The sequence below is a fragment of the Drosophila bipectinata genome, chromosome 3L (assembly GCF_030179905.1).
Source record: "Drosophila bipectinata strain 14024-0381.07 chromosome 3L, DbipHiC1v2, whole genome shotgun sequence".
In the NCBI taxonomy this organism is placed as follows: Eukaryota; Metazoa; Arthropoda; class Insecta; order Diptera; family Drosophilidae; genus Drosophila; species Drosophila bipectinata.
In genome coordinates this window covers 2,367,240-2,386,518 of record NC_091738.1, presented here as the reverse complement: position 1 = coordinate 2,386,518, position 19,279 = coordinate 2,367,240, and the positions used below count along the sequence as shown (strand labels likewise).

Here is a 19,279-nt window from a genome sequence, read left to right as displayed (position 1 = left end):
ATTCCCGGGACTCCCTCCCATCATCAGCACCTTTATGTATTTTATGTTACCCACTTCACAGTTGCGCTGGAACTTATTACATATTATAAATCATATCATGGCATGACATTATGCTTAGCATACAATTTGCCAAGGAGGCGACCTTTTCTCACTTCTTTGGGTTCAGAAGGTCGAATTTAAAATGTTTGAATTTTGGTATACAAAGTGAGTGAGTCTATGGGTCTTATGCCAAGTGTTTGTTATGTACCTTAAAGATTTGAGAGCTCATACTTACAAGTTAAATCCTTTTTATTATTTTACGAAAGCAATAGTCAAGGTCCTTTAAAGTTTGACCCCATAAATATATCGAATAAATGTCACCCGTCGCAGACTGCCATAAATTCGGACAAGAAAAACAATCAATTTAATTGGTTTTGTCGCTTTGCATACCAATTTTGGTTTATTTTAAAACATAAATTTAAATAAAGGTTTTCATGTAGTATACATTTATGTGGCAACGTTATGACATTAGCTAGAGTTCTAGAACCTAGAACCTCCATTTCATGATCCATCCGGGACGTTCGGGGTCTTGTGTTGCAAATACTGTTTTTTCTCTTCTTTCAAAACAGCAGCGTGCCTTGGTTGACAAATTACATAAGCTAATTAGCATATATATCACATACTTCCTAAATTAACAACTACAACTAACAGCTAAACGACAGTTGGCGACCAAGTTTGTGTCTCTTTCGCATTTACTCGCTTTTTAAATATGATTTGGTATTATAGTTCTCTTACAAACGATGTTTAAGTTTAAAAAAAAGTTTGATATTCCCTTGAAGGAGAAGTATATACATATACGTAGATTTGCTCTTGTTTGTTTAATAGTAACTCTTGATTGTTTGCTAAATATTTTTTGTTTTTTTTTTTCGTAATTTCATAAGAATACTTTGAATTTGTTGCTGCGGAAGTTCGTGGCTTATCATGTCATTTCTTTTCGTAATGGGGGATCGTTCTTTTTGTTTTGCAAGGGAAAAGTGAAAAATTAAAATGAGATCAATACCAAAAAAACAAAGAAAGGCAAGGATAACGAGGGCCCTTGAAGAATAGTATTCCTTTCGAAGCATTAAGAAAGGGACTTTTGGGAATTTTCATTTAGAAATTTTGGCCTCACTAGAAAAGCACATAACAAAAAGAGGTTTCAAAAAGAAGGATTACTTAGTCTAAATAACATGATTGTATAGTACGCTAGAGACATTTTCTATGTAGTACTGCGTTTTGGAAATCTTATCCAGAGTTGTGGTGGTGGTACTACCTTCCAAGTGGTATCTCTCCGCTTAGATGCTGTGATCCATGGAGACTGGATCGTAGGAACGTTTTTTGGCACGCTGCGTGTAAATGTAGAAGCCCATGCCCAGGGAGGCGATCGTGATTAGAACCGAGTAGGCTATTAGCCCGTAGGTGAGGCAGTTGGACTGATGGCGGACCTCGACCACGTTGGGGGCATCGAAGGCACAGTGGCAGATGGTGGCGACTGGAGCCACGGGAACTGGTGGCTGTACAGCTGTAGTGCTGGGACTAGCAGTGCTGGTAGTGGTGGATGTACTAGTACTAGTGGAAGTGGTGGTGCTGGCTACCAAGTCGCCACTGTGCTGAGTGGTTTCGGGATCAGGCAACAAGGGCGGCAGAGCATCTCCCTCGACTTCCTCCGATTCGGGATCCTTGTAGTCCTCAATCGTACTGCCATCGGTGACGCTCTCGTTTGGCAGGGGCTCATCTTCGGGCCAGCACACCGGACAACAGGTGCCGTTTAACTTCACCTGCCGCTCCAGGGGGCAGTTGTAGGTGCCACAAAGGGTGATGCTGCACTTGGGCTCGCCACGCACACACTCGCACATCTCGCAGTTGTCCACCCAGGCCTCGCCGTTCTCGAAGAACTTGTTCAGGCTCTTCGACTCGCAGAAGGAATGCGGGGCGCCCTCCTCGGCGATGGACTCCTCGTCGCAGACCTGGTGGCAAATCTTCGTGCCGGACACACACTGGCATTTCTGGCATCGTTCCAGCCAGAAATATTTCATTTCGGTTTCCGCCGTGCAACTCGGCGCCGGGCGACACTCGTGCTTGCCGCAACATTGGCCCGGGGTGTGTGGATCCTCCGGCACCAGCTCCACCACCACCTCGTCCTTGTCCGGATTGCAGTCCGGTATGTAGCAGGTCTTGCACACACACTTGTGGGCCAAACAGCACCGCTCGAGGTCCGCCTGGGAGATCTCCGTGTTATTGTTGTAAAACACCTGCAGCTGCTGGTGGTCGACTTCCGGCGGCAAGTCCACCGCATTCGACTTAATCAGGTCCAGATTCTCGCGTATCGAACTGTCCGCCGGGCATTGAATCTCCGATTCCGGCGGGCACTTAATCGAGTCACACGGATTCGGACTCGGATTGGGCTTCTGGTCAACTGTAACGAAAATATGCCAAGGGAAATGTATAAAGAACCCGTTAGTGGTTGTCAATAAAACATGAAGGTCTTAGTACCAGCTTAGGTGTACTTAAGTGCTACCAGACAATAGTATTATTGGGGTGGGGTGGTAAGACCCCCTTAGTTATGGCCACGAAGAGTCTAGGTGCAGTCTTTATGAAAAGGTAATAGTACGAAGCTTGTTAAACTAAATTGAAGTTGTAAACCTTGGGCAAGGTAAGTGAAGTCCGGTACGAAGTGGAGTAATATTTTCTTTTTTTAAATGGATTGTATTCGATTTTTAAAGGGTATTTATGGTTGGTTGGAAATTCTTTTCAGCTGGAAACTTGGTTGGAAATTTTTTAAAAAAGGATAAGGGCAACCTTTGCTTAAAAATAATTAGTATCTAGTAAGTAATAAATATTAACTAGTAAAACTATTAGCTCGCTACAAGACACAAATAAGGTTGCTTAGAGTTTCTCCGGGTACGGTAGGATAACGCAAGTTTCTTAAAGATATGTATACCTGGTACCTTTGAATTTAATATGTATCTCATAATTCTAGTAACTAGTATTTAGTAACATTAATAAGTATTAACTCGAGTGGAACTTATACAAGGTATTAAGAGAGTCTTCTTAGTAACTCAAGTAACTAGCAACTAGTAACTAGAAACTGTAGTAACTAGTACATCAAGTAACCTCCAAAAACTATAGTAACTGGTAACTAATTATAAGCCACAGACTTAGTAGCAAATATTTCCATTTCAGGATCTTTAAAAGTAGATTAAAGTTACCCCAAACCACACCCCATAACATTTTTGCAACTTTTCCCATATCTCTGCTTTAATTATTCCGCTTTTCATTTGCTGGGGTCACCACCAAAGTGTATAACTGAATGCATTAAGGTCAACTTATCTGATCGAATGTCCGGCGCCTATCTGGGTAAGTGATTCATTAACGTGCCACAGTACCGGTCCGCCCGAAAAAGTTAAACCAATTAAAGTTTTTCCCCACTTTCGGTGAGTGCGACTGCCATTGATTGTTGGCTGTGTGTTTGCTTTCCATTAATTTTATATTCCATATACAACCAGAGACTAAACTCCGGGCACTTGCCACCTTTCCACATTTCTCCACCGACAACTGCCGACCTTCGTCGTGTTCGCTTTTCTTTTTCCACGCTTTCCATGGAGTTTTCTGCTCCTTTCAGCTCCGGTTGGATGTTCGCTACGTGCACCGGTCATTGTTCAAGTTAATTTGTCATTTTCACTCGCCCATATAATGGGAAATTTCTCATTCTTCGCCTGCTCATCGACTTTTTCCTTTTTTTTCCCCGACAACCGACAACCCAAAGCTCTAGCCCCGGGTAAACAATCAAGTTCTGCCGAAGACGGGACAAAAGTAAATATCTGGCAGGAAAAATCTACTCGATTTTAAGCATAAGACTCTCCCCGCAGCCTGTCGAATATTAAAAACTAAACTTTTTTTGGAAAGGTTTTTTGTTTTTTGGGTTTCATGGACTGTCTGCCAGCCTGCACTTTGATGTTAGACTCTAAGAGGGAACCGAAAAAATGGTTTGTGCGACGGAGATTCTTGACGGCCCGGGTGGGCGACCGACTGCTTTGAAGGAGCTCAACAAACTTCTTACACTTTATTTAATTAAAGTTTTACTTGTTTGTTGTTTTTCGCATTTATTCGCTGACGCTGAAGCTGCCGCTGTCGTGTTATCAGCGGGACAGCTGGGACAGTTGTCAGGCCGGCCGCCCTCGTATCCGCCGCCGTATTGAGTGCGCAGTTTGACTTTGAAGTTTGGCGACGGGAGGTTAGATTTAAGCGAGGCATGTCCAAAAAATAAAAACAATTTAAATGCTGCTCAACTTGATTTCGGCGTAAAAATATGTAAGCACCATGGAACGTGTCGAAGATTCTATGCTCTCACAGTGGAGATTTCATATTTCGGACATTTTTGCTCAAATTGGCAAACTTTTTTGATTAATCTTGGATTTTTTTAATGGTTCTGGTAATAAAAAAGGACTCGTAAAAATTAAAAATAAATACTGATAAGATATGTTGGCCTTAGATTAAAGAAAAGACTGCCAGCAACAAGCTCTTAGTATTAATACCCGGTACTGAAGGCCATTTCAAGGCTAGAAATGTTTATAATAAATTGAATTACATTTATAAGCCAAGCCCCCTGAGAGAGTAATACCTCTTGAGATTCTATAGAGTAAAATCTAAATAAAAAAAATGTGAATGAATTAGCCGTCAGACGAGGACATTGCATTGCATTTTGTGGCATGTCTGGGGAGGGAGGGAAACTGGCAGAGCAACAGCCCGAGTAGCCGGCCACCTAACCCAGATAAAAACCAAACCGCACACTTGGCTGCCTATTCAGATAAAGCCGGAGCCCGGCTCAGCATCCAGCGAACCAGGGGCTACTAGAACCAGGGCCAGAACCAGATACTCCAGATACTGAAACTACAGGAAGAGGACAAAGGCGCACACAAACTTGCAGATACATGGTTGTCTTTTTTTGTGCCTTTTTCCCACCGACTTTGGATGGTGGGGCTACTTTGGTTCTTCGGTGAGAAACTTATAAACAGCCGTGGAAAGTTTTCATAAAGGATGAAAGTACGAGGGAAGACACACATACCCACATACAGATACTCGAGTGTTTTGCATTTTATGTAGCATGAATGAAAGAAAAAAATAAAAAAAGACACCAGAGTGGGGAAAAACTCTTTAAAAGCGAAAACTTTTTTAATAATCCAGCGACAGGGACAGCGACAACAAACACAACACTTTTGTCCTGACTTTGCGGCCTGCAGCCACCGCAGATACTCAGATACGCACAAACACAGGCTCAGATACAGATACAGATGGAAATACGGATGCGTATGCGGAAACTCTTCAGTCGAGTGGGGCAACTGTGTCAGGAATTTAAATTGTTAGTTTATCTTCGTAAGGCACTGATTGGAAATCCAGTTAAGCCCCCAAACACACACTCGCCTTTCAATTCAGGTGGCAAGTGGGCCGAGGGGCAGAGATACATGAAGCCACCTGAAGCCACTTGCAAATTGACTGATTTCGAGCATTATCCTGAAAAGTAACCCACAGACCATAAGCTCTCCGATTTTGACTAATTTTCATGCGAGTATCTGGGAAAATGTGATTTGGCTTTGTCTTGCCCGACAGTCGATTGGCCAATCAGAGCCGGCTTTCCATCAATCCATCTAGCCTCTTATCCCTCTTATAGTCAGAAATATAGCCATATAGCCTGGATATGCATCCATCGGGGCATCCAGTGGTGGCAAACCCTTCATCCTTTTGTTGTGGCACTTTTGGGCTGCTCTGCCTCGGCTCACTGAATACGGCTATCTGGCCAGATTATCTGGCTGAGTGAACGCCTTGGCTAAACGAAATTCAATCAGGCTAATAGCTGGCATAACCACACTCGGCAAAATATGTTACACAAGCTCTACAAATTGATTTCTGTTCTGAAATGGTATTTGCATGTCGGCAGCACAAATGGAAGCATTCCAACAAAGTGCAGTTTTTGGGGGAAATTGTTTGGCAGGGTTTGGTGAAATATTTTGAAAGATATTTTGAAATAGTTTCAGAGGGAATTAGAGGGAAGAGAATCTATTGAAATATACATATAATTCTTGAGACTTTTGAATAGTTTTCTTTCGAAAAACATAGTCCTCTGAATCTCTGATCATCTATATTTAAAAAATAATATTTATTAGCACCTTTTAAAGTCTTTAAGTCTAAATTAAAGCCAAAACCCCTTCAAGCCCTCTAAAACCTTCAAGCAGAAATGCAAAAGAAATCCCTGACTAGCTCAAGGGCCAATTGAAATCAATTTTTCAGAGTGCATTGCCTTGGAGCGGTGCCTTCGGCTGTGATTGGATTACGGAGCTAGACGGCATATGCCCAGGGGCAGTTACGTTGCCAGCTCCGATCCATTCGTAACACATCCACATGGCAGTGACGCGGGTCCTGTCGCTAGTGGCCATGTCGGCCTTGTACCTTCTGCACGGTCTGACCAGAGTACTGGGCCTGTTGGCAGTCCAGTGCCCGTCTTCGCGCATTGCCATCCGACGAGTGAGGATGAGTGGCTACTGGCGCATCCACGGCTGGCTGATGATGATCTTTTTGGGCGTATATTCCCCCTTTGCCTTCTGGAGCATCTACAACCACATGCCCTTTCTCCGCCACCACAAGATGCTCCTCCTGGTTAGTTTGAATCGATTCGGGGCGCTCCTCCTCTGGGCCACCCTGTGCTTGTGGATAAGCTGCTCGAAGCAGGCGGAGATCATAGAGTGTCTAAATGGATTGCTCAAGTGCCAGAGGCTGTTGCACAGACTGATGTACACCCAGGAGCTGAAGGACTCCCTCAACTGCCTGGCCAACAGGAATAACGTGACAAAGTTGGTACTCTTCATAGTCTTCATCGTCATGGCCGCGGCCCAGCCCATGCAGATCCTGATAGATGATCCGGAAGTGCGCACCAATTTCGTGTACGCCTTCAGTTTGGTTTTCGTGTACTCCTGCCAGCTAATCCTGCAGCTATCGCTGGCCATATTCACATTAATTCTGCTTTTTGTGGCCCATCTGGTGCGGCACTCCAACCTGCTGCTGGCCAGAACCCTGGCGGATGTGGGGGGCGTTCTGGAGAGCTCCCGGCGAGCCCGGCTGGGCCCGGATCGCCAGCGGCTCTATGGCTCCCAGCAGCAGTGGCTGGCCTTCGAACTACTGAGGGTCCTGCACTTGCACCAGAAGCTATTGAAGCTCCATCAATGCATTTGCCGGCTTCACGGCGTGCAGGCCGTGTGTTTTGTGGTTTACGTGCCCATCGAGTGCATGGTGCACTTGTTTTTCTCCTATTTCATGAGGTACAGCAAGTTCATACTGCGAAAGTACGGAAAATCGCTGCCATTCAACTACTACGGCATATGCTTCCTGATAGGACTCTTTAGCTGCCTCCTGCTGGTGATCCTGGGCACCCGCCACTCGGAAAGGCAGTTTTCCAGGACCAGGGAGACCTTCAGATCCGCCGTGTGCTGTTTTCCCTCGGAGTGTACCGACAAGAAGCTGATATATACAGTGAGTGTTGAATATTTGCATATATTTATGCTCTGCCTTTTAGGGAATTTATTACCAAACCTTATATAGATTGGAATTACTTTATATTCCACTCGGTCCGGTCGTAAATCGCACTTCATAAAGAATAAATATCTTCTACTGTCGGGCATTTCAATAACTTTTAATGACTAATAAGCATAATTTCATTACGTAATTAAGAAAACATAATTTCTTTAAAAAAGTATGATATTGTAAACCTGTGTATAGTGTTCTCCAATTAACTGCCTTTGACCCTCAATTAAAAAAATGCATTTCCTTGTTTTTTTCTGCAATATCGTAAGCCTGATAAGACCCGACCATATTGATTAAATTGTCATTCCTTTTATATCAGAATTTCATTCTTATTTGCTCGAATGTCAGTCAGTTTTCATTTTAATTAACTTTTCATTTCCGCAGCTGCATTATTACGGGCTGTTCCTGAAGAATGCCCGCCACATATTCACCGTCAGCGCCTGTGGGCTCTTCAGGCTGGACAACGTCTTGCTCTTCTGCATCGTGGGGGCCGTGCTGAACTACCTGATGATCCTCATACAGTTTGATAAGCTCATAAACAAATAGCTGACAAAACGCCGCCCCAGACAATGGCCATAAATAAACAAACATACTTATAAATTAAATTGCTCCCCAGATAGGTCTTGAGCAAATATGTTATTGATGCACGACGTATTATGGAGGCCGCCAGCAGAATCCCAATGGAGAAATGGGTGCTGTCTACTGGGTGGTGGGTGGTTGGGTTGGGTTTACTTACGTGTCGTTGCACTGGATACAAATATTAGTCCATATATCATTAGCATCTGGTGCATGCACCTCCTTGGCTTGTGCAAGCTCGGCATGTTCCTGACTCTCCCTCGCTGTTTGCTTTCTTCCGAAAAACGGGGTGTTCGGTGGGTGGTTGGGTTGCTATACAGCTGATGACAATCGATATGACCTTGTCGCCGCCTGGTCCGCCAGTTATATTGTATTGTCTCTACTGGCTGGCTGGCTGACTGGCTGACTGCGAATTTTTTCGCCCAGATATCAAATCATATAAATGTCTCGTTATAATTTGCGAAAATCAAAATCAATTGGCATCTTCTCGGCGGGATCAACTGAAACGAACGAAAGAATTTATTTGTTATTCCGCACATCTGATGAAATGGGAATGCGAATTCTAATTTGATTGCATTCCCACTTCAAACTGAATCAAAAAAATTTAAGACCAAGTAAAAAGTTTGAGTAATGACGAAGTTTGGATACCCTTGCTTGCGAGAGTCGGGGTCACCACGACTGTGACGAAACTGTCTTTCTATCATGTCTTTTATATGTTTTTCTATTCAAGCTTTTTAGATTAAGCTTAGAATTATTCAGATCCTTAAAAACCTAAAAGCAAGAGCTCTCTGGAACTTTAGGATTATAATTATGACTATAAGAAGACGATAATAATACTATGTGCCTAAACAATTAATTTATAAATATTATAGCTTCCAGATTATGTAGAATATTATTAAAAAGAAACGCTCTATAACCGTATAAAAATACCCTCACAAAGGGTATAATCAGAGCAAAAAGGCAGTAAACACTCGAAGCGTTAATAAGACTATACGAAAAGGTGCCTACACACAACAAAATTCGGCGCTCTGCTCCGTTCGCTCGGGTTTGGTTTGCTTTGGTTTGCCGGTGGCTCGTCACTGCTAAAAATAGCAACCTTTTTTCGGCTCTGCGAGTAGTTTTAATGACCAAGTGCCAGTCTCTCTCGGAGGAGGAGCATTAAGCGGCAAGCGAAAAGGGGAACGCGCTGGCCAGTGGCACTGGTGGGGCCTAGCAGAGGTATCAGCGAGGGTCGGGGTCACCATTTCCCGCTCTCCTTCGCCTTCTCCCCAAACAACAAAAAAAACACACAGATACGCAACAGAAAAATGTTTGTGCATGTTTTCTGGCTTTCTGCTGAATGAAAGCGTCCCAAAAACTGAAAGGCACTGATAAAGACACAACCACTACACCGGAAAATCTGGGGAACTGGGTGCTGGGTGCTGAGGGTAGGGGGAAATTGGATGAATACTGTCGATTGGGAATGGATATGGGGGCGGTGCCAGGTACCATAAAAGACCCTGGTTTATGCCCATGTCCCTGTCCATGTCCATGTCCGTGGCCGAATCGAACAAATTTCAAAGTGTGTAGTGCACTGAGGATAATTTTATTAAAATAATATTAATATTAAACCTTAAATTAGGCTAAGGCTTAATAAAATAGTAGACCTTAAATGTGGATAAAAGCTTAAGCTATGAAGATAAGTACTCCCAACTCTCTCTTCCAACTTCTCAGTGTTCTATTGCATAGTGGACGAAGATTTGCTTTTCATATCCATTCAATCAAACCCTAAACCGTATACCATCCACTCCCATTTAAACGACTGTGCGGACTGGAGATTTATGATATGAGACCCGCCCAGTGCCTCGCAGCCGGGTTTAAATTTTCAGTTGAAACTGGATTTCCTTTCATCAAATTTCGAATGGATCAAATGGATCCTGAAATCCAGAGAAGTTCGTGCAAATGAAAGCTTTTTTTTTATCTTATCTGCAGTAGGATTTGCATTAGTCAGAAGTGGGGTATTGTGAGTTGGAAGTTGAGTATTCGAAGGAAAACGATTTAATTTACAGAGTGTTGGGTTACTGGTTCACTAATGATTACACATCCAACAACTACGCTATGGAAGTGAGTGTGTGAAAATAGAGTGTTTGCGGGCATTAGAAATTTCTTAGAATTTGTTTGCTTTCTTAAAGAGGTATGTACATGAACATGTTCATACCTACATACCTACATATGTATGCAGGGAGGTTCAGTAACCTATTGAGTATGCGCTGACGCTACATGGAGAGTTGGCCATAAACATCGTCTATTTGGCTAAGCGGAGCCATAAACAATTCAAGATTAATGAACCCACAAAAATGCTTTATAAATGGAAAAAGCGAGTGAATAAGTAGTCCAAAAATTGGATATAAATGGCACGGTCCGACAAATAAAAAACTGAATTGGATACAAAAATACCAGAGAGTTGGGGGCTACAGTTCTGAGAAGTCGACCTGACAACAATCAGGGCTGATATTGTTTTGTATCTGGAGGAATTTTAATTATCATCTTGTTGGCTTTACCGAGCAGATCTTATCTTATTTGGGTCGGATTTGGTCGAATCTCTTTAATCTTGGCTTCCTGTTGTCACTTGTTTGTACGGTTTCATCTCTATACTTTCAGTTTCTTTTTTTTTATTTTTTTTTTGTTGGGGTTTTGTGGGTAGAACTTTCCCCTGCATCAGCACACTTTGAAAAAAACTATATGATTTCTTTTATTACCACATTGATATGATTTATGGGAATTGGATAATAAAAGGGTTGTAAAAGATACAAGTGGAAAACTACTCAAAAGTCTGGTTACTAGTTGCGACAAGGTTGGCGAAAAATAGGTACATTTCAGTTAAAATTTAGCTTTAAATTTACATTTTAGGAATTTCGTATTTTTTTTTGCTTTTATGCGGATTCCCTGGAAGTTTCTTTAATGTTTCCTGTTAATTTTCAGCACACATGTCTATATAGTTGTGATGTTTTTCTATGGAAGACCTTATCGCTGCAGGCATTCCTCTGCCAGACACTCTGTATCTGTATCTTTTGCTAAAGCGGTAGCAGTAACTGTATCTTTTTCTATATCTTTAACCGTAATCGCATATTTGTGCTGATGACTAACTCTACGATAGGAAGCAAGTATCTTTCAGTTGCAAAGTAAGTGGGGTAAGTTGGAGTGATTGGAAGGTGGCGGTTTCACGGGCCATGAGTCGGCAGCCACCAGATAAATGAGCCACCAAATGCTGCTGACGAATGCCTGACTTCCAGTTTCTTGGCCCGATGCAGCCACATATAGTACATAGTTCATCATCGCTTACCTCGAACGCAAGTTAAGCTTTATTATTGCCATAAATTTCACTTGAATTGCGAAATCTGATGCATCTCTTGCTATGCTTTGGCTTTTTAGCTTTTTCTCTTCCACTCGATGTTGTTGTTGTTGTTTTTAGCTGTTTATCTTGGCAACAACAACAGCAACAACACATGCAAAACTCGCTTGAGCCTGTGTGTGCATAAATACTTGTAGATACACACACACACACTCTGTCTGGGTATCTTGCCTTGGTATTTGCTCGTGTTCGCGTACAATAATTTCACGTTCAACAACTTTTGGCTTTTTTGATGAGCCAGCAGAAGCAGCAGCAACGGCAACAGCAGCAGTAGCAGCCCGCACTTGAAAGGTACATTCGCCGAAAAGGGGGGGCGAGTGGGGGCTGACGATTACAAAGGGTTCTGTGGGGCTAAGGCGGGATGAGCGCCGAGTGGGGTAAGTTCTTCTCTTTCTCTTTCCGTTGCCCAAAGCCAGGCAGCTAGCTCTAAAGCTTGCCAGCTCTTTCCAGCAGGAGTTGGCTCTGGGAACTCTGGCCTGGGTTCCATGCAAAAAGATACACTCAACGAAATGCATCCTTAAAAGTATCTCAAAAGGGGTATTTCTAAGTGGGTTGTGGTTAACTAGTTATTATACAGTATATACTAAAAATTCAGACTGATTGGATATTAGGAATTGAAGTTATGATAGGGGGACTGATATAGGATATAAGAAAATGCTTTATTGACTTAAAATATTTTCAAAAATTCGTATCAAAATTGTTCTTTACTCTAATTTGTATTTAATATTAAGTGATAGACATTTAAATATTCCACATTTGGGAGGAAAATTATAGAATAAATAGTTTAAAGTATCTTTATATTAAGAACCAAGCCAGTTTTTATTAAATGTATCTAAGAAGTTGCATTAACAGAACCATTTAAATAAAATAAACAATTTTTTTTCTTTAAGTAAATCGCATATTTATAATAATCTCTCTTATTTTAACCATCAAGTATCGATAAAAACCCATTAATTGACTTGCAAATCGCCCCAAAAAATAGATATATCTATTCTTAAAAAAGACTATATTAATCTCAAGAATAAAACTTCAAATATATACACATATATCATGCTCATTCAATGACGTCAAATTGACATGGAAAATGCCCACAAACATGAAATTACCAACAAGATGGTCGGAATTTGGCGAGAAATTTCATCGTCCATCGTTCTGCGTCATAGTTTATCTTGGGGCCAACGATTTAGTTGGCCATTATTGGCCATATGCAAAATATTAAACGATTTTAATTACATGTTGGAATTCGGGGGGCATCAAATCATTTTGATTTGTTTGCTTCCTTTTAATGCCATGTCATAAAATGAATTATTTCAAGATTATTATTTTAATTTGTATTTAATGCCTGACGTCGGAGAAGTCTCTAGTTCTAGTCCGACTAGCCAGCCCCTCTATACGTAGTCCGTTCCCCTGTTATATCTGGTGAAATATTATCGTGTTGGCACACATTTTATGTCAAATATTTTGTAGTTTATGTATGGTGATTATTTTCTTGGCTCTGGCATGTACAAATGATACATCTGCGAAGAAATCAAAATCGTGTGTCGAGCTAAACACTGGATTGGACTGAACTGCAGACTGGAGACAGAAGCCAGCTAATTTTTTTTCTCGCTGTATCGAATCGGAGTCTTTATTGATACGAAGTGGTATCATATTTCATTTCAGTGTAATCGCTAGCCCGGCCAAGCCGTCGTTTCGTCTCGTTTCATGACGGTTTTGTTATGCTTTTGGTCGCTTTTGCCTCGCTCTGACCTCTGAATTGCCATCGAAGCCTTTTTTTTAAATTTCGTATTTTTCTTTTTTGCCGGCATACCCTTTCAAGGTGGAGTCTGTAAAGTTTTTTGGGGCACTTGCACGTGATGCCGTGGAGTGGGGGGCGGGGCCATGGTATTGCCAATCAGTTGCTGAACTTTCATTTGCATTTCGCTGAGCTGTTGATGGAAATCGCTTTGAACTCTAAATGGCTCGCCAGCGGGTTGTTATGAGTTCTTTTTGAGGGCGTACTATACGGTATTTAAGCGATCTGCCAGATGCGGGACTATTGAGTGAAAGGGCGGATGTTTCGAAAAGTCAGTAGGGGAATATTGAAAGGGCCAATTCTCTGAGGGGGACACTTTCTATAAAATAGGCTGATTAAGGTGGTTTCGGAAATGAAAACTGGGGGAGGTCATTTAAAACCTTATAAGTTGTGAAAGTACTTTATTTTCAATTATGTTTTTCCGATGAAACTTTTTTTAATAATTTTTAAAGTTTGTTTATAGGGTTTTTTAGGCTTTTTTCTATAAATTTATAATATATTCTTTCCTATGAATTAAAACCCCAATAACTGTGATAAGTTCTCTGTTAAATATCTTGAAATATTTTCGAGGGGGCGGATATTCAAATTTAATAACGTCTATGGGGAAATATGAAATGCAAGGCTATTATATTTTAATAGGCTTTCAAAAAGCGCATAGTAACAGTTGCTAAATAGTAACTGCCTATTGTTTCACTTTCAAAGGTTAAAATATTATTAAGATTTTCTATCTTTTTTATTAAATATGTATGTTATTTCCTAATAGGGTAACTGAGTATTTTACGGTTTCAACCTCTGTGGTTACAGATTCGTAGATCTCGCTATAGGTATTTAAAATACTATAAGCTATACGCTATATAGCTAAAATTTTATTCAAAAACCCAAAATAAAAACCTAACATCTTCGAAAAGTTACCCCAAAATACCTTTAAAATGGCATATTATTTTTGTAAATATTTTAGGCCATTTTTACAGCCCGAGGGCATTTGGACTTCGACTCCGGCACGTAAGCTCTCCCCCAGTCGGGGCTTTATTTGCTTGCTCTGGTTTTCTTATTTTTCGGCATTGGTCTTGGGCCGCTTTAGAGCTGGAGGGCCCCTCTTCTGGGTTTCTTAGTTTATAGTTCGCACTGTGGTGCCAGGCTTAAGTAACTCTTTAATGGGGTGTGCGTGTCTGGCCGGCAGGGGGTTAGGGCAGGGGGTGTACCCCCCTCACACTGAGAGACGGCTAATGAAATCGAATTGTTCGATCATTGCGATAAATTCACTTCCACCTCTGCCTAATTTCTGTCCATTTACGCATGCCACCGCTCCGCTCCGAGCCGCGCCGCGGCGCTTTGCGCTTTTAACCTTGATTTCTTAGTGTAAACAAAAAAATACGAAACCAAATAAAAAACGCGACACAGGCCAAGTGACAGAGCGCGCCGGCAGTGGGAGTGAGATACAAGATACAAGATACTGAGATACAAAGATACACCGAGCATAGTAGTACGAAAAGCTTTCAGCATTTTGACGATCTGTCAGTCGCGCTGACTATTTGTCTCTCAGTTTTTGCTGTTTTCTGTTTCTGTTTTTTTTTTTGCGCTATTCTGCTTGCTTTTTATTAAGTTACCTATTTATAATTTGTTTATTATTTAGCAAATGCCTGTGAATAATGTTTAAATATAACGCAGCAGCATCTGGAAACCTTGTTGAATGAAAATCAAATTGAAATAGCTTAGAAAATTAGATGAAATGAAAAAAAAAAATAAAAAAAAAACATAAACCTCCTCGCACACACGAAATCCATAAATATTTTATAAATGACGTTATTGTACAGTTTTCCTCTTGTTATATTATTAGCTATGCTATCTTATCTATGTACGCGACTCAACGTGTGACTGTTAGTGGGTGTGTATGTGTGTGTGTGTGAGAGAGTGTGTGTACTGTCGGTGTTTGTTTGTATAGCCATATTGGGTGTTTGTATGGGCCAACAAAGCTACCGTCATTACCCTTCTACTTTTATGCTAGGCTTATATAATCGGCAAAAAATAAATAAAAATAAAAAGAAAACAAACTAAGGCAAAAAATAAAAAAAATAGAGGTAGCAGATATGTAGGTTGGCTTACCTGCAGCACTTGAAAAATGATTTAGTCGCTGGGTCGGTTCCCTTGTCCCATATAATATATAGATTGTGTACAATCTGTGGAATGCGCTTCTACACACCTGCCACGTAAATTTCTTATTGCTCTTCTTGCTGGAGCATAAACTATTTGTTGTTTTTGTTATTTTTGTTATTGTTGCTGCTGTGCCCCAACAAGTTCACATGCTTTTTCACTTTATCTCTTTTCTCTTGCCACACGTTACTATTATTTTTACTTTTTTTTATTTTTTTCGTTGAAATTTTTGTGGTTTTCTTCAACTTGGCTTGTTTTTTTATTTTTTTGCCAACGTTATTAGCCGTTTGTTTTGTGTTTATTTTTCTGGCTAAAACATAGTTTTGTATTTAACTTCACTGAACGAAAATTAATCGTTCTTCATAAATCTTGTCTACCAGCTTTTCGTAAAGCTTGCGCGTTCGGTGCTGAATTTCGACTGAATTTTCAAGCTTGCCTCCGACACATTTAAAGCTCCCCGCCGATCGTTTTTAAGAGAAAGCCTGGGAGAGAGCAGCGCAGGAGAGTGGAGCTCAGAGAGGGCGAGCGGTGAGAGCCACCGCAGAGAATGTGGCTGCAATAAAGCTCGCTCTTTTGGCCCGCATTCCATGCGACTGTGCATTAAATGTTGTTATGTCTGGTACTTGTAGTATTAAAGGGTATATTTTATATTACAGTTATTATAGTAGCCGCCATTATAAAAAGCCCTCTACTTCCGGCGCCTCTAAATAGGCAATAGAAAATATTTCAACCTTTATAAAGACTTCAAAGATCTTTAATAATGGGTATAAACCTAGTCGAGACACTTAGTTAGACTTAATTTTTTTTCTTGTTTGTTTTTGTTTTTGTTTTTTGTAGTAAAATTTTTACCGGCTAACCGGCATCTGTGATCACCCTCTCTGCCTGCTCTCAGAGCTTTTACTCGCAAAAGCTCGCTTATGAAAGAGCATAGATCAACGTCAGAAACAACAGGTCGTAAATTTTCGTCGAGATCAAGTGAGCATATGGAATTTCGTTGAGTGCATCACGCTCACACGCACGCGTCACGTGCGCCAGTTCTCGTATTCGCGAAAAAAGTGCAACAACGATCGATCACACGCATATTAATTATTGGGGGAGTGGATTTCGGAGAGGAGGAGGCTGGCGAGCGGGGGGGTGTAGCCCCAAAGAAACTGGCGAAAACAGTAAAGATCGTTGCCACCATTCCGCATTTCCAGGCCAAGGCGTGTGCGCCATGCAAAGCACAATATGCAAAAGCAAAATGCTAAATGTGAAGTGTAAAATGCGGCGAATGGATATGGAATATGGTATATCATGACAACACCCTCTCACGCCCAGCCCATCATCCACCACTCATGGTGTTCTGGGGATTAATGTAAAATGCAAAAAATGCACATCAATTTATTATACATTTGGGACACTCGGAAAAAAATTATACAAAATTATTATTACAAATTTCATATTTCTGAAAAATTGCATTGTAAAATATTACATTTTACATATTTTTAGGGGGCTATAGTAATAAAGTACTTAGTTATTCTCTTCATATTTGATTTCCTTTCTATTTTATTGTCAGTTTCGGGAAATTTTATACAATATCATCTTTCATTTTTATCAATTTAAGAAATTTTGAGAAGGCATCATGAAACATAATTGTCTAATATATGGTATAGTAAATACTAGACTATTACTGTTACCTATTATTCCATAGAATATCAGTTTCAACCTATGTATACTCTCTTGTAGTTATTGGGAAAACTTCATACAATTTTATTTTGAATTTATATGTACATACTTTCGTACCATACTTCAATATTTATCATTTTCATATCTAAGCTAAAGTATAAGCTATCAAAGCTTTTGTAGAATTTTCACAAAAAGTAAATTATTATTTTTAATATATAAATATTTTCCAACCTGCATAATTACAGAATTCCACATGAGTTTATTCGGCAGCCTGGAATAATCCGCTTGCAAGTACCTGCAGATTTCTCAGGTGACTAATTGCGCGGTGAACGGTGTTCGGTGGCGAATGAGTAATTTTTGATTGTAGGTTGGTCGGTTTCTTCGGCAAGTGTTCGGGAATAAAGTGAAACAATGTCAAGGGAAGGCTGATCGTCGGAATTATTGGATTTGCATATTAACAGATCAGGCATAAATATTGATACGATCTCGATGGGGAGTCATTTATATTGAATGGGAAAAAAAGTCTTGTAGTATGCGGAAATCTTGACAGATTCTTGAATACAATTGCAGCTTACGTCATTTATTTTTCAATAAAGGTACTTTTGGTTTATATTGGTTTTTAGCACAATTTATAAATAGAATTTACGCGAGTTTTTTAAGAAGATTATTCCTTTAATTTCTTCCCATTTTATTCAGAAAATAATCATCATATTTTATGCAAATTGTCGGCAATCAGTTTGTTGCTTTTTAAATCTGGAATATTTGCACTTTTATTGCATGAATCGATATTCGTTTGAATAACAATTTTCCCTCGCAATTTTATTTTGATTTTAAATTGCTGCCCGACAGTCAAGGTATGTGGCTTCCCATTGGGATTTATTTTTTTCCCCCCATTTTCATGTCATTTTGGGGGGACATTAACCGAGTCCTTGAAGGAATCCGATACTTTTCCTTTATCCCAACGCCATTAAGAGCGGTCTGACAATGCAGCGAGAGTATATTTTACTTAAGATTGTCGCTTCCCTGCTGTTTTCCGCTGGTTGGTTGGTTGGTTGGCTGTTTTCATGGTCAGTTAGCCCGAGAATTGTTGTCGCATAAACTGCCAGCATACAGCAGATAACAGCGGAAAGGCAGACAAAATCCGTATAATGAAATAAAAATACATAGCTAAATAAAAGTGGACGGACAAAATCAAAATGAACAGCAGCATCAGCAGCAACAAACACAAGGCCAACAACATTGATTTCACTTTAACGAGCTTGTAATGTCTTTGAGCGGCTCAAAGGCGAAAGTATATAAAAAGCGTTATGTATACGACATGTGGGCCACCATCATGGCTGTGTTGGTGTGTTGATGTTTGTGTGTATTTAGTGCGCTAGTGTGAGGATGAAAACTTTGTGCCGAGTTCTGTCACATCCTAATAGGATAATAACGAGCCAAGGCTGAGCGAAAGTTGTTGCGCCTTGCAACCAAAACTCCCAGAAATAAAATATGTAGCAACAATAAACGATGATAAGGGGCCAAGAAACGTGTCTCAGTCTCAGTTTCGGGCTCAGACTTCAGTCTTCACCCCCATTCTCGTTTGGGACATGTCCTCTTTTCTGGACTTGGCTTGAATTTTGGTTTCTGGCATAGTCATGGCACTTGAAGAAAACTTACTATATTCCCACTTACAACTAAGTGGGTGCCCCTGAAAGGTCAAAGATTTTTTAGCAGTGTCTAGTCCAAGTTAACTCGGATCCGCTGTCTTGGCTAAATCGGCCCGCAGGAAGCGCTGATAAGAACCAACGACTTGCGGTAGTGTGCGGCACATAATGTCAGACATCCCCCTAGAAAACAACGCCTGGCTTCCCCTTCTAAAAAAATAAATATATCCTCCTCGGGGCAAGGACTTTTGGGTCCTGGGGGCATTACAGTGGGGGGCTGCTTTTGGATTTGTTGTAGCTGCCAAATGATAATTTATGGGCGGAACTCTATGAAACTTCGAGGCGTCAAGAAATCTGTTAGCCAAAGTAGCACTTTTTCTTGACAGGAGGCAGGAGGCTGGTGGCAGGAACAAATGTTCAAGTCATGGATTTAAGTGGGCCAAGATGAATTTGACTACGTTAAGG

The 19,279-nt window shown here is 40.8% G+C and overlaps 2 protein-coding genes across 2 annotated transcripts; one reads left to right on the top strand and one right to left on the bottom strand.

The window, feature by feature from the left end:
• Positions 1-832: 832 nt before the first annotated feature.
• LOC108126396 (uncharacterized) lies at positions 833-15,926 on the bottom strand. Its single transcript, XM_017242977.3, has 3 exons — positions 15,456-15,926; positions 8,327-8,666; positions 833-2,434 (listed from the first exon to the last, which is right to left on the bottom strand). Exons 2-3 carry the CDS (start codon positions 8,409-8,411, stop codon positions 1,314-1,316), a joined length of 1,206 nt encoding a protein of 401 aa, XP_017098466.2. The 5' UTR covers positions 8,412-8,666; positions 15,456-15,926; the 3' UTR covers positions 833-1,313.
• Gr77a (Gustatory receptor 77a) lies at positions 6,159-8,158 on the top strand. Its single transcript, XM_017242978.3, has 2 exons — positions 6,159-7,539; positions 7,975-8,158. Exons 1-2 carry the CDS (start codon positions 6,415-6,417, stop codon positions 8,134-8,136), a joined length of 1,287 nt encoding a protein of 428 aa, XP_017098467.2. The 5' UTR covers positions 6,159-6,414; the 3' UTR covers positions 8,137-8,158.
• Positions 15,927-19,279: the final 3,353 nt, after the last annotated feature.